Below are 15,039 nucleotides of genomic sequence, written 5' to 3'. Positions count from 1 at the left end.
GTTAATGTCAAATATTCACCTACATTAAACTATTCAAAAAGTCCAAATAGTGCCAAAATAAGATTCATGCTGTGTTGTTGACTGGTTGAAGAATAATCTTCTTACGATCAGGTAGGTGGACCCAACTGGAGCATCCTTTAATTTCAACTGAGGTTGGTGTTGTTAGTGGGACTTGAAAGGGGCCACTCCAGCAGTGTCCTAATTTGTTTCTTTCCAAATTCTTGACCAACATGCAAACCCCAGGGTTTACTTGTGGATATTAGGAAGTGATTGTGTTTTCCTCAGCTGGGCAATGCAACCTTGTCTGACTCGTGAGTGAAGAAACTTCAGAGAAAGAGTTAACTGTTTCAAGTAATTCGGCATTTGCTCTCCCATTAGATGGAAATCCACACCTTCTCGGGGGTCAGCATGAGTATCCCATTGAGTCCTCATTGGCTGACCATAAACTATCCCTGCAGCTGACAGTCTGGTCCGCGAATGCGGAATAATTTGCACGTGAAATAGTGCCAAGGGCAATACTTTGAGCCAATTTAACCCTGTTTCTTTGACTAATTTAGATAATCTTTCTTTCAAGGTACCATTGGCCCGTTCCATAATCCCCGCTGCCTGCGGGCAATACACACAGTGCAGTTGCTGTTTAATTAAAAGTAATCCACATAATTCAGTATTGATTCAAGCCAGAAAATGTGGTCCACTGGCTGAGCATATCATTTTAGGCAACCCAAAGCAGGGAATAACTTCAGTCAACAATATTTTCACTAAAGTATGTGCGGTACAATTAGTGGTGGGGAAGGCTTCAATCCATTTGCTAAATATGTTGACCATCACAAAACAGTATTTATAACATAGTACTTCAGGTAATTCAATAAAATCAAGCTGTATGCAAGCAAAATGACCATTTGACAGGGGTGCAGTCCAGGAAGGACATTTAATACCTGTACCGTTGTTATTTTTCATGCAAATTAACATCTATCCAGCCACATTTGAGCTGCTATATTCAAATCCGGATGGCATCATATTTTTAAAAGTAGCTGTACTATTCCCTCCTGAGTACAAGTATGCAAGTAATCAATAAGCACTGGTAACAAAGAATCATAAATACAAACTTGACCAACCGGTGTTAGCCAGAGATCTCTTGTCAATGGGTGCGAGCACCCCATCGACTTCCAAAGTGCACATTCAGATTCAAAGACGTCCCTGTGTAAAGTCCGAATCGCAGGGGTGTCTGGCATGTCCTTTGTCCCTAAAGTAGCTATTTGATTTGGAGCCTGATTCCTGTTAGTTGGAACAACTAACATGGCTGATGCAGCCGTCTCCGAAGCAACAGAATCAGCATGGGCATTTCCTAACTGTACCGGAGTGTCCCCCCTTGTGTGCGCAGTGCATTTAATAACAGCTAATTGACGTGGAAGCAGAATAGCATCGAGGAGAATTTTAACCTGAAGAGCATTTTGAATGAGAGTCCCTGTGGAAATAAGGAAGCTTCGTTGCTGCCACAGGCAGCCAAAATCGTGGGCAACACTGAATGTGTATCTGGAATTGGTGTAAACATTAGCAATTTTATCAGTGAACAGAATACAAGCTCTGGTGAGGGCAAAAGCTTGACTTTGTGTGCAGAGATAAGGGTCTGAAAAGCAGCAGACTCCTGAACAGCAGCATCTGTTGCAATAGCAGAGCTTGACTGCCGGACACCATCTGGGGAAATGGAGGAAGTACCATCAACATAAAACATGAGGTCAGGATTATCAAATGGGGGGTTTGCCAAAACCAGACGAGGTTCCGAATCAAACAGTCATGCTGGGGGGAGTTGGGGGTGGTGGGTTGGCCAGGAGGATTGTCAGGACTTTGCTCAAGGAACGTAGCAGGATTCAAAGTGGAGCAGTAGCGAAACGAGGCAACAGTGAGATCTCATAGTGGCTCAGATGAGCTTGGGTGAGATGTTGGGTCTGCTGAGACGTGAGGAGGGTGACAACAGAGTGCGAGGTGTACACCTGTTCAGGCTGGTGAAGGGTCAGGTTAGAAGCTGCCTGTACTAACAAATGGACAGCAGTCAGGATTTGAGTGCATGGAGAGAGGCAACAGGATCTAATTTGCTGAAATAATAGGCCAACGGGTGACGACAGTCACCATGCTGCTAAGGTAATACGCCAGTGGCACATTTATCTTTAATGCAAACATATCGGTCTGTCACACAGCCGGCATCCTAGTGCTGGGGCTGCAGCCAAGGTGTCTTTGAGGGCGTAAAATGACTGCATGGCCGAGTCAGACAACTAAAATTTAAGGGGAAGCATTAGGAGAGGAATACGGACTAAGATCTTTAGTATAATTTGTAACATTTGGAAGTGACTGCTCACAAAAATTGACCAGCCCTAAAAAGGCTCTCATCTGTTTGGGTGAAGTAGGGGCTGGGGTTTGCAAGATGGGGGAATTCTGTTCCTGAGTAAGGGAATGGTCAGTAGTACTAATTAACACACCCAAAAATTTAACTTGTGATTGACACTTATGAACCTTAGTTCATGGGACCATATATCCCCATGACTGGAGACGTGTGAGAAGGTAAACAGTGTTCTGCTGGTTATTAACCAAATCAGGGCTAGCAAGGAGTATCTTTCTCAGTCTTAGCATCTTCACACCATTTTCCTTTTTTCACCTTTCATCTACCCCTCCGCAATCAGCCTTCAACTTCTCCCAGCTCCTGGGAGTCCCAGCTACTGCATATAATCACATGCATTATTACTCCAACTCACCAGGAAGGTGTCTCTCTTTATTCACTATCTGCTTTATCCTCCTATTCTTTAATTAATAATCTCAACTTCTTTCCATAATTTTTCTCCCAAATTAGGTTCACCATCTATTCGCAGAAGGACACATCACAGGTCCCTGGCTTCCTCACCTACACAGAGAGTACATGACAGTTATTCCATACACGGTTGCAACTTGCTTACAATAACACTCAGAAGGACAACTGCCCCCATATTTCCTTCAACAACCATGTACCATGTAATGTCACCACCACACCTTTATCAGTGTTCTCCAATTTCTGAACTGCATTCCCAAAATTCAATTTTCACAAACTATATGCAAATAAGAAAATCATATCATCTGGAATTAAAGATTAGCTTAAATTCTAAAACAGTATTTGGAAATTCACTCTGGCCTACAAACATAATAAATTCAAATCACACAAAAAATATTAACCAATCTTTAAAACCCAATCTTTTTCTGTGAACCTCTCCAGGTAGATATAGACTTAAATCACTATAGAAAGTCCCTGAAAAGGAACTAACGGTAACCATGCAGAATCAAAACTAATAAAAGGCACAGACAATAGTTTAAGATCACCATGGATTTCCAACATGCAGACTGGAATCAAAACATTCCCAGATCTCGAGTTCTAGGGGATAAAGCAAACAAAGATTACATAAGACCACGTGTAACCACGAATGAACAAAGATACATCAAAGAACACAAAGAGTTAACAGACCAGCGAGCAGCCTATCGCTCGTGCGCTCTGTCTCTCTCTCTCTCTCTCTCTCTATTCAAAGTTTCTTACAATTTCTGACAATTGTTCAATGGGATTGTAATTAAAAGTGCTATCAGGTGAAAACAGCTTGTTAGGTTTCCATGTCCCTGTTACCCAACTGCTGACAAAATCACAATATTGGAACCAATTCCATATTGTATGGAAAGTTTACACACACACACACACACACACACCATCACAATCGTCTAAAAATTCACACTGGACATCATTTAATTCATATATAACAATTTACCAAGTTGCCCAATTCACATGAAGAATTTACCAAAATGCTCAATCTCTTAGCGAGGCCAGTAGCCTATAAACATTTTCCTGATCAGGTATTTTCTCAGAGTTCCACCTTCCTAACTACATAGAAGGATTGACCCATTTTACCTCATAACTCCTTATTTTGCTATAAACAAATTTCCACTGGCAATACTATGGAGTGGGGAGTTTACCCAGCCTGCCCTCTTTTTACTACAGGAATAATACAAAATAGCCAATGTCACCCTGCAGCAATCTAGAGCAATCTTATAAAAGCTCCTTGCATGTGAGCGGGCTGGGTAGTTAGCGTGGGCTAATCAGAAAACTTTACAGGTTGTGAATGTTAATGATCAAGCCCTGGTGTAGTGGCCCACCTTTCCACAGTTGAAACAAGCATTGTAAAAAGGGGATCCAAGTGTTGAAATGCAAGTGGTCAGTATGAAATAATTTGTACTTTGTGGGACAGAATGTATGCCATAATCAAACACCGCTGCTGGGGTTTAAAGGCCTGCCAGACCTGAATGAAGTGGACCTCGATGTTATCATCAGCAGCTGGGGGAATTGCTTACAGACTTAAGTGGACAATTGGCAGGTCGTGGCGGTGGAGGGAGGGTAACTTTTTCCACAGGCTAAAGAGAAATATTATGAAGGGAGTTATCTAGGGAAGTGTAGGATTGTTCTTCATGTAGGAGGGGTTCATACAAGGTCTAGGGCGCTGTGCCACAGGCTGTATAGCAGCTGAAGCAGAACCAGAAGGTAGGGTTGGGGTTGGGGTGGTGGTTACGTTTGAGGCTTCCACATCATCTTGTATCACTTGAATCAGGAAAATTTGGCATGCCACTCAAACTGGGAGGATCCTTCTGTGATGTGACCATCTTATCCCACCCTGCCTGCTGTTTACTTTTAACTGTCAGCTTCACATCTGCTTTGTCTAAGGTCTGATTTTTCAAATCCCATAGTGCACACTCAAACTTCAAAGTCTCCCAATCTTTCATTTTACCATTTGAGTACTGGTCAATACCCCATTTATGAGGTTTATCTCTACAATTCATTAATCACGAGTGGCACTTAGTGGATTCCTGTGCCTAATGTTAAAAAATAGGTTTTCATTTAGAATATTCCTATCAACTAAATGGCCTTTCTGGAATACTTGCAATTTCCTTGATCCCAGGTGTGCCCTAGTGGCCAAACATCTTTACCCAATTTATTGTGCAATGCTATTGACAGATGACGTAAGGTATGTTCTAAGGCCCGCCCCATACCTCAGCACACAGAGGTCTGTTATTCCTGGTACCAAAAACACAATCAGAAATACGTGCCCAATCTGAAAAGTAAAATTTTCTCTGATTTCTTAAAAAATCTCAAAAAAAACTGAAGCAAAAAATCCCAGCGTAGACCTCCCAGTCAAACAACAAATGGATCCCTGATCCTCTTTGCTCAAGTCACAACCTACTGGAAAAATTTAGAATTTTCATTCACCTGTTAGTGTCCTCTGCCAGGGATGAGGGGTTGTAGCAGCCAGCCAATGGAGAGAGATGAGGCTCCCAGCCTCATTCCTGATGAAGGGCTCCTGTCAGAAACGTTGATTTTCCTGCTCCCTGGATGCTGCCTGACCTGCTGTGCTTTTCTAGCACCACTCTAATCTTGACTCTGATCTCCAGCATCTGCAGTCCTCACTTTCACCAAGGTTAAAAAAAAGCCCACTTTGTGGTGCTGTCCATCTCTTATCTCTTGGTTGCGATGGGATTGCTTTGTCTCGGTCCCTCAAAGAATCAAATGCAGGATATCTGGTTTTCGTTCACAGCGCCAAATGTTTAACTGGATTTAATTAGCAGGGATCTGTGAGAACAAACTCAATATTTAGACAAAAATTCAAAAACAACCTTGAACCAAAAATGTTCAGTCTTTATTAAAGAAAACACCACATGCAGTTTTTTTTGGCTAAAGTCTGGAGTTTAAAATATATAAGGAGCCATTACAAGGTTAGAGATTGTGTATACATTCTGCCTGTGTCTTGTTAACTGTCCTCGACCATTCGCTACAGTCCTTTTTAACTTACTGATCTATAACTTGAGAGTTGGCCAATTTTTTTCCCATCATGCAATGTTAAATGTTCCCTACAAAAGCACAACTGATTTTGCTGTTCAACATCAAATTAAGTCAGAGTTGTACAATATGGAAACAGACCTTTCAGTCCAACTTGTCCATGCCGACCAGAAATTCTAAATTAATCTAGTCCCATTTGTTAGCATTTAGCCCAATCCCACTAAATCTTTCATATTTATTACCCACCCAGATGCCTTTTAAAATGCTGTAATTGTAGCAGCCTCCGCCACTTCCTCTGGCAGCTAAAGCCATTCACGCACAACCCTCTGCATGAAAGGATTACCCCTTAGGTCCTTTTAAATCTTTCCTCTCACACCTCAAACTTATGCACTCTAGCTTTGGACTCCCGAACCTGAGAAAAAGACCTTAACTATTCACCCTATCCTTGCCTCTCATGGTTTTACAAGCCTCCATAAGGTCACTCCTCAGCCTCTGATGCTCCAGGGAAAATAGCCCCAGCCCATTAATCCTCTCTTTCAAGCTCAGACCCTCCAACCCTGGCAACATCCTTGTAATTCTTTTCTGAACTTTTTCAAGTTTAACAACATCTTTCCTATAGCAGGGAGACCTGAAATGAATGCAGTATTCCAAAGTGGCCTAACCAATGTCCTGTACAGCTGCAACATGACCTCCCAACTGAATGTACTTACAAATGAAGATGAGTACCAAACATTTTTTTCACTTCCCTGTCTACCAGCGGTGCCACTTTCAAAGAACTCTGAACCTGCGCCCCAAAGTCTTATTGTTTGGCAACACTTCCCAGGACCTTGCCATTAAGCCGATAAGTCCTGCCCTGATTTGCCTTACCAAAAAGCAACATCTCACACTTCCCCAGTTAGATGGGGAGGCAATGGCCTGATGGTATTATCAGTGTTAATCCAGAGACCCAAGAAATGCTCTGGGGACCTGAGTTCAAATCTCACCATGGCAAATGGTGGAATCTAAATTCAGTTAATATATGAAATTAACAGTCTAATGACCATTAATCCATTGCCGATTGTTGGAAAACCCACCTAGCTCACTAATGTCCTTAGGGAAGGAAACTGCTGTGCTTACCTTGTCTGGCCTACATGTGACTCCAGACTCACAGCAACTTAGTTGACCCTTAACCAACCTCAGGGCAATCAATGCTGGCCGAGCCAATGATATCCTCATCCCATGAATGAATAATAAAAATATTAAACTCCATCTGTCACTCCTCGGCCCGTTGGCCCATCTGATAAAGGTTCTGTTGTACTCTGAGATAACTTTTCTCACTGTCGACTACTCCTCCAACTTTTGTGAGATCTGCAAACTGACAAGCCATCCCTCCTATGTTCACCACCAAATCTTTTGTTTTTTTTGTAGCAATAAACTGTGGTGACCCTGGTTCAATTCCGAATGGATACTATAAAGTATCAAATTGGAAAGTTGGAAGTAATGTTACTTTTTATTGTGACATTGGGTGAGTATTCAGAATATTAGTGACTGACTAATTTTTAATTATGGACTACATTACTTTAGTGTTGTGCTTTAGATGATTTCAAATGATCACACCATCATAATTTTTGATGAAATATTTTAATATTAACAATAAGGGAGACTTTAGTGTTCAACCGGCAATTTAAAAAAAAACTTCTATTGTACTGATTAAGGTGTGGGACAAAAGTAGAGTAACAGGAAGATTAATGCTAGCATGGAACAGTTCATTTGATAAAATCCATAATCTGATATCAAAAGTGGTGTTCATGCCTGCTGGATCTTCAAACGCTTTAAATTATATCAAAAATTTCTGCAAAAGTGAGTTTATTTCTCAATGTTGCTCCTGTGCACTGCACTTGATATTGTGTCCAATAAGCAATTTTAGTTTAAACTGCACTATAACAGCATTTCATTCATTTTGAATTTTGTATTATTTTTAAGAAAACATTTGTTCCATCAATTCTTTGCAGTGAAACTTAGATCTTTCTACTTTGACAGTGCACTGGCACACTTTTTCAGTGAAACTTCATCTGTTTCTATTGTAGATACAAAATTATTGGCAGAGATTATCGACAATGTACAGCTGAGGGTTGGGATGGCGAGATTCCATCATGTGAACGTAAATAATATTTCTCTGTTTTGTCAAATAACTGCTGAAAATGTGTTGCTGGAAAAGTGCAGCAGGTCAGGCAGCATCCAATGAACAGGAGAATCGATGTTTCAGGCATCAGCCCTTCTTCAGGAGTCAAATAACTGACCTACATGTCTGCACAAAATGGTTGGGCCACTTCCAATTAATGATTTTATACTGTGGGTGTACAGCCAGATTTTGGATCCAGCAGGGATTCCTGAACTGGGTCTTGGATCATCAACAGCATCTGGTTTTGTGGGCTGACAATGGAACACGGCCAGCCCATGTCTTAAGTGGGTGGTTTGCTAGCATTTTGATTTAAGATTTCTGGTGGATGTCAATGTATAGTTGTTTTGTGGACAGATAGTGCCCTGGTATTGTGAGGTATAGCAGAGTAAGAGAAAGTATTGCCTTTGTGTTGCTAGAATACTGAAAACTTAATTCTGAATTTAGTACATCTTGACGATGCTGACACTTTCATTGTACTCCTCTTCATGTTGCGTATTACAGGAAAGAAGCTGGTAGAGGTTTTGAAGTTTTGTAACTTTTATTTCTCCCCATTATACTTTTTGTGCAGCAATAACCTGTGGTCACCCTGGAGAGATTCCGAATGGGCAATACAAGGCATTAAATGAAACAGTTCCAAATAAAGTTATTTTTTATTGTGATACTGGGTGAGTATTCAGTAAATAAGTTACTGAACAGATTTTGATGATGAACGGTCTTATTTTAATGCTGTGATTAAGACAACTTCAGATACTTCTCTCATGCATGACATTTCTGATGATGGCTCTGTATGAGAGCTCTGATTGACTTCTAGTTTAGCATTGAACTGATGAATCTTAAAGAAATCTACATGTTTATGATTTTTCTATGTTGTTGTTGCTGGGGTTGCTGTATTAATGCAAAGGTGGAAATGCTGAATATGTTAATGATCCCTGGATCCATTATCCGAGCTCAACACTGGTCATTTCTGTCTGCTGGTTCCTTACAAGTGCTGACCTTTCTACTGTAAATGAGTTCTAAAGAAGGGTGAATACAGCAATATAATTTATATATGCTCAGAGCACAACATTTTTTTTATCAGCACAATCACATTGAATTTCTTAATGAATCCACAGACCTAGTCCCATATTTTATGTTTTATGCAGATTATTGCTATTTTAATGGTTTTATTTCTCTTTGTTCCTTTGGAATTCTAACCTGGTCAGAGTAGTAATATTCTCAAAGTAAATTTCATGTTCCTATTACAAATGGTTTGTATCTCTGTTTCTAGATACAAGGTAGTGGGTAGAGCTTATCGACACTGTACTGCTGAGGGATGGGATGGTGATGGCCCATCCTGTGAACGTAAGTTATATTTAACTGTCATGTGAATTGACTGATTTGCTGTTTAATGCCAGTGACTGACTCAGTTCAGTGCATTATTCTGTGTTGGTTGAAATGTAAGTAGTCTTCCCAACAATATTTTGACATCTTCCAACTTAGAATTCTGATTTCTTGTAATGGGAAGGAAACGCTTATTCAATCCTTTAATCAACATTGCATTTTAAAGGTACACAACATGTGAAATGAGAACTGGCCTTTCAGTAAGTCAATCGTGCTCTGTCCAGAGAATATTGCTCACCTGCCTGATTTCAAATGATAGTGTTGGAGCAAGGAGATGAGTTTTGATGTATGATGAGACACTTTTGAGTTCTTAATGTTAGTGGCATTTATGTCATGTGAGAGCCATGGGAAGAAATAGAAGATAAAGGAAGAGTTATGTTCCATACTTTAACATTACCCCAAATCTGTTCCCACTTTTTTCCATTCAAACTTAAAGATCCTAATACGACTTTGCATGTCAGGTTTATTGTTGTTCACGTACTAATACTGTTGCTTAAGCTAATTTTTAAAAAATTCATTTCTGGGACTTGCACATATTGTCATGACATGGTGGTGGTGTAGCCAGCCAAGGACAGCCACCTCTGCCTTTGATTTCATGAAAGGCCAACACAGGCCATCTAAATACCTGAGGGCCATTCACTCAAATTGAGCTTTCTACCTATGGAGGTGATGTGAAGTTCCCACTAGTTCATCCAGTAATGTTGAGGACCTCATTCCTGGGACTAAATCTGGCCATGTTGTTTTTGGATTTCTTATCACACTTAATAATGTTCAATACAGAGACCAATTTCAGTGGAGTATTGGAACTTACAGGGAAACTCGCATTTCAAATGCCATAATTTAGAAAAATTCTAAATCTACAGGAACTTATCATTCTTCGCAACTGTATACTATTACATCTTCATGAGAAATATCTGTGAATGACAATGATAAAAATGTATAGGGGCTTGAGGTTTTTACAATAATTCTACCTTTTCACATTTTGTTTCCTTGGTAGCAATAAACTGTGGTAACCCTGGTTCACTTCCGAATGGATATTATAAAGCACTAAATTGGACAATTGGAAGTCATGTTACCTTTTATTGTGACATTGGGTAAGTATTCAGAACATGTGAATGAATATTTTTAAATATTGACTACATTAATGTTGTGATTTAGATGTTTTCAAATGATTAAATGTTTTTCATTTTTCATGTTAACAATGAGGGAGTCTTTCATTTTAGTATTGAACAGGTAATGTAAAATTAATAATCTGTTATATTGATTAAGGCATGGAGCAGTAGTAGTGTAAAAGGAATATTAACTTAAGGATGAAATAGTTCATTTGATAAAGTCCATAACCCATGATCAAAAGTTGTATTCATGTCTGCTGGATTTTCAAAATTTTTATATTGTCTCAGGTGTCAGTGCAAAAGTGAGCTTTATTCTCCAATGTTTCTCCTGTGCCCTGTACTTGATATTGTGATCAACGTGCAATTTTAATTAAGGCTGCACTATAACAGCATTTCATTCAATTTGAATATTCTGTAGTTTTATATCATTTTTATAAATAATTTAATAAAATTTTACTCTGTGAAACTTAGACTTTTTAACCTTGTCAGCACATTGGCACACATTTTCAGTGAACCTTCAAGTCTGATAACAGTTGGCTCTGTTTCTGTTGTAGTTACAAACTTATCGGCAGAGATTATCGACAATGTACAGCTGAGGGTTGGGATGGTGAGGTTCCATTGTGTGAACGTAAGTGATATTTCCCTGTTTTGTAACATAACTGACCTGCGACTCCATACACAATGAATGAGCTACTTCCAATTATTTATTATAGACTGTGGATGTACAGCTAAGTTTTGGATCCAGCAGAGATCCCTGGACTGGGCTTTGGAGTGTCAGCAGCAACCAACCTGGTGATGTGGCTGACAATGAAACTCTGCCAACCTGTGGCTTAAGTGGGTAGCTTGCTACCATTTTAATTTAGGATTGCAGATGATGGCTGATACATGTCAATGTATAGTTTTTCTGTAGACAGGCAATACTCTGTTATTGTGAGGTATCGGAGAAAGAGAAAATTTTGCCTTTGTATTGCTAGAATAATGAAAACTGAATTCTTGACAATATGGGCAGCTTCATTGATTTTATCTGCATATTGTGTATTCAATGAATGCAACTGTTGGAATCTTTTGTGTTTTGTAATATTTCTATTTTGTCACTGTGTTTTCTATGCAGCAATAACCTGTGGTCACCCTGGAAAGATTCTGCACGGGCATTATAAGGCTCTAAATGAAACAGTTCCAAATAAAGTTATTTTTCATTGTGAATTTGGGTGAGTATTCAGTAAATACATTATTGAACAGATTTTGGTGATGGACAGTATAACTTTAACACTGTGATTAAGACAACTTCAGTCATCCCTGATGGCTCTACATGAGAGCTCTGATTGACTTCTAGTTTAGCATTGAACTGACGACTGTTAAAGAAATCTACACCTTTAACATTTTTCCATGTTGTTGTGGGTGTTGCTGTATTAATGCAAAGATGGAAGTGCTGAATATATTAATGATCCCTGGATCCATTACCTGAAATCAACACTAGACATTTTTGTCAACTAGTTCCTCCTAAGTGCTAACCTTTATACCTGCAGAGAGACAGATACATCAATATAATTTAGATATGGTCAGAGCACAATGTCTTTTGTCAACATAACAGTATTGAATTCTTTCATGAATCTATGGACCTAGTCCCATGTTTTATCTTTTATGAAGTTTATTGCTCGTTATTACTCTTTGATCGTTTGGAATTCTAACCTGACCACAGTAGTAATGCTCTCGAAGTAACTTTCAAGTTTTTATGACAAATGGTTTGTTTTTCATTTTCTAGGTTCAAGATGTTGGGTAGAGCTTATCGACAATGTACAGCTGATGGGTGGGATGGTGATGTCCCAACGTGTGAACGTAAGTTATGTTTAACTGTTTGGAGTACTTAATAAGCGCTTTGGTACATAACTGATCCCCCTCCCAAAGATCTGGAGGTGCATTCTCACTGCCTGTACAATCACCGCGCAGTTCGAGACACTGGGATTTTACTGCACGTGCCCACCGCTATCGTGATCTGAATAGGAGACTTTCACCACTGCGGGGTATGGTGGGTAAAAGTCCCATCATTTGCGCATTATTCTTTTTGCGTAGCATGGAATATTAGGCAGGACGCATGGCTATCAATAGGAGGCAAATTGTAGTGGGAAAGTATCGGACAGTGAAGTACAAGAGTTTGACAGATACTGAGGAAAGTGAGAGTGGAAATTGCCTTGGGATTGACTTTTTTTTAGTCTTCTATAGATATGGATGTGGTGCTAAAGGACGCTTGCCTTCATTGCACAGTACTTTGAGTGTGGGAGTTGGGAGGTCGTGTTGAGATTGTGCAGGCGTTGGTTGGACTACTTCTGGAGTGCTGTGACCAGTTCTGGTTGCCCTGTTATAGGAAGGATGTTGCTGGACTGGGGAGAGGTCAGAAGAGATTTTCCAGGTTGTTGCCGGGTAAGGAAGATTTGAGTTTTGGAGGGTGCTGAATGGGCTGGGACATTTTTCACTGAAGCGTGGAAGGTTGAAATGCGACCTTGTGCAGGTTTGTAGAATCATGAGGGGTATGGATGTGATTAACGGTGAGTGAGATGGACTGGGGAGCATATTTTTAGGGTGGGTGGAGAGAAATTTGGGGAGGATATGAGGGGGAATATTTTCCAGGGAGGGGGCTAATTGCATTCTGGAGTGTACTTCTTGAGGAGGTGGTAGATATGGGTGCAGTTCCAACATTTGGAAGACACTTGGATGTGTACAAGAGTGGGAGGGGCTTCGACGGATTCGGCCAGGAATGTGTGCACTGCTGCCTCACAGTGCTGGGACCTGTGTTCAATTCCAACTTTGGACGACTGGCTGTGTGGAGTTTGCACATCCTCCCCGTATCTGTATAGCTTTCTGCAGGGTGTCCTGGTTTTCTCCTATAGTCCATAGCTGTGCAGGTTAAGTAGATTTGTCATGCTAAATTTCTCATAGTTTCCAGGTATGTGTAGGTTAGGTGGATTAGCCATGGGAAATACAGGGTTACAGGGATAGTATGGGCGGGGTTGTGGGGGGGCGGGTGTTGAGTGAGAGTGTGTCCAGGTGAGAAGTTCTCCAGAGAGTGGGCGTGAACTTGTTGAGCTGAATGGCCTATTTCAACACATGGATTCTACACATGGATAATTCTATGACTCCATGACAAGAGTGAATGACAGACACTCTTATTCAGAAAAGTGCAAAGATAAGTGCAGCAACTGCATATTATCCCTAGTTTTGAGATTAACTTCGGTCATGGGAAAGCTTTTAGAAGTACTAATTCAGGACTAAATTTAAAAAAGTATACAGCCAGATAAATCACAGAAAGCCACCTTAGATTTACTAAAGGGAAATCATATGCAATACCTTATTGGAAATTTTGTGAAGTTACTGGAAAACATTGATGAGGGAATTTCCGCTGATGTGGCATAAGTGTGTAATAGGCAGTTCATACATTGCTATGCAACAGACTTATGAGAACACTCTCAGCTCATGGATTTAAAGGGTTTGGAGCAACTTGAATTCTCAATTATCTGAGGGACAAGAAACAAAAGTGTAGTGTCTAAGAGAAGGTTCAAAGATAGTGGATGTTCTTCATACTGGGGGAAGATTTATTTTGGAGAATCCCATGGGTTAGTGTTTAAACCCTTGTTTTTTCTGATATAAGTTAGTGTGTGAGACTTCCATGTTGGGGACACTGTTTCAAAGCTTGTGGATAAAACAAACTGGGTATATTATAACTAATGGATCTAGCATTGAACTTCAAAAAGACACAGACAAGGTGACTGAGTGAGTGGATTCATGGTAGATTATGTTTAATGCAGAGAAATGTGATATATTTCATTTTGGTAGGAAGAACATATGTTGACCATGTTGGCTTTCATTGCTCAGACATTTGAGTGTAGGAGTTAGGATGTTATGTTGAGTTTGAACAGGATGTTGGTGAGGCCTTTTCTAGAGTACTATATCCAATTCTGGTCTTCCTGTTATAGGAAGGGTATTATTAAGCTGGAGAGGGTTCAGAATAGATTTACTAGGATGTTGCTGGAAATGAAGGGTTTGATTTATAAGGAGAGGCTGGATAGGCTGAGACATTTTTCACTGGAGCATAGCAGGTTGAAAGAAGACTATATAGATGTTTATAAAATCATGAGGAGTATAAATAGGTGAATAGTAGGAGTCTTTTCCCTAGGGTGACAAATTTCAAGTACAGAGAGCATATTTCCAAGATGAGAGGAAAAAGATTTAAGAAAAAGACATGAGGGGCAGTTATTAAAAAATAATATGGTTCAGGTGTGGAATGAATTTTGGGAGCAAGTGGTGGGTTCAGGTACAATTACAACATTGAAAAGACATTTGGATAAATACATGAATAGTAAAGATTTGGAGGGAAATGGGCCAAGCGCAGGCAGGTTGGACTATTTAGTTTGGGATTATGGTTGTTATGGACTGGTTGGACAGTTTCTATGCTGTCTGACTCTATGGCTCTAAGTGACTGCTTTACTGTTCAATGTCAAATGATTGAATAACTTCATTGCATAGCCCTCTAGTGTTGATTATAGAACTTAGAACATTAC

At 40.0% G+C, this 15,039-nt stretch overlaps 1 protein-coding gene across 1 annotated transcript in view; it reads left to right on the top strand.

Moving 5' to 3' along the window:
• The window catches only part of LOC140467077 (complement receptor type 1-like), a 217,952-nt gene that overhangs the window by 98,456 nt on the left and 104,457 nt on the right, over positions 1-15,039 (top strand). Inside the window, exons 24-31 of the mRNA XM_072563137.1 lie at positions 7,241-7,337; positions 7,900-7,973; positions 8,563-8,659; positions 9,262-9,335; positions 10,372-10,468; positions 11,041-11,114; positions 11,598-11,694; positions 12,249-12,322. Of these exons, the coding sequence (XP_072419238.1) occupies positions 7,241-7,337; positions 7,900-7,973; positions 8,563-8,659; positions 9,262-9,335; positions 10,372-10,468; positions 11,041-11,114; positions 11,598-11,694; positions 12,249-12,322 (684 nt within the window). The remainder of the gene's footprint in view (positions 1-7,240; positions 7,338-7,899; positions 7,974-8,562; positions 8,660-9,261; positions 9,336-10,371; positions 10,469-11,040; positions 11,115-11,597; positions 11,695-12,248; positions 12,323-15,039) is intronic.

Source organism: Chiloscyllium punctatum, chromosome 45 (genome assembly GCF_047496795.1).
Source record: "Chiloscyllium punctatum isolate Juve2018m chromosome 45, sChiPun1.3, whole genome shotgun sequence".
NCBI classification, from domain to species: Eukaryota; Metazoa; Chordata; class Chondrichthyes; order Orectolobiformes; family Hemiscylliidae; genus Chiloscyllium; species Chiloscyllium punctatum.
The sequence above is the reverse complement of the archived record's forward strand: the minus strand, read 5'-3'. Positions and strand labels throughout refer to the sequence as shown.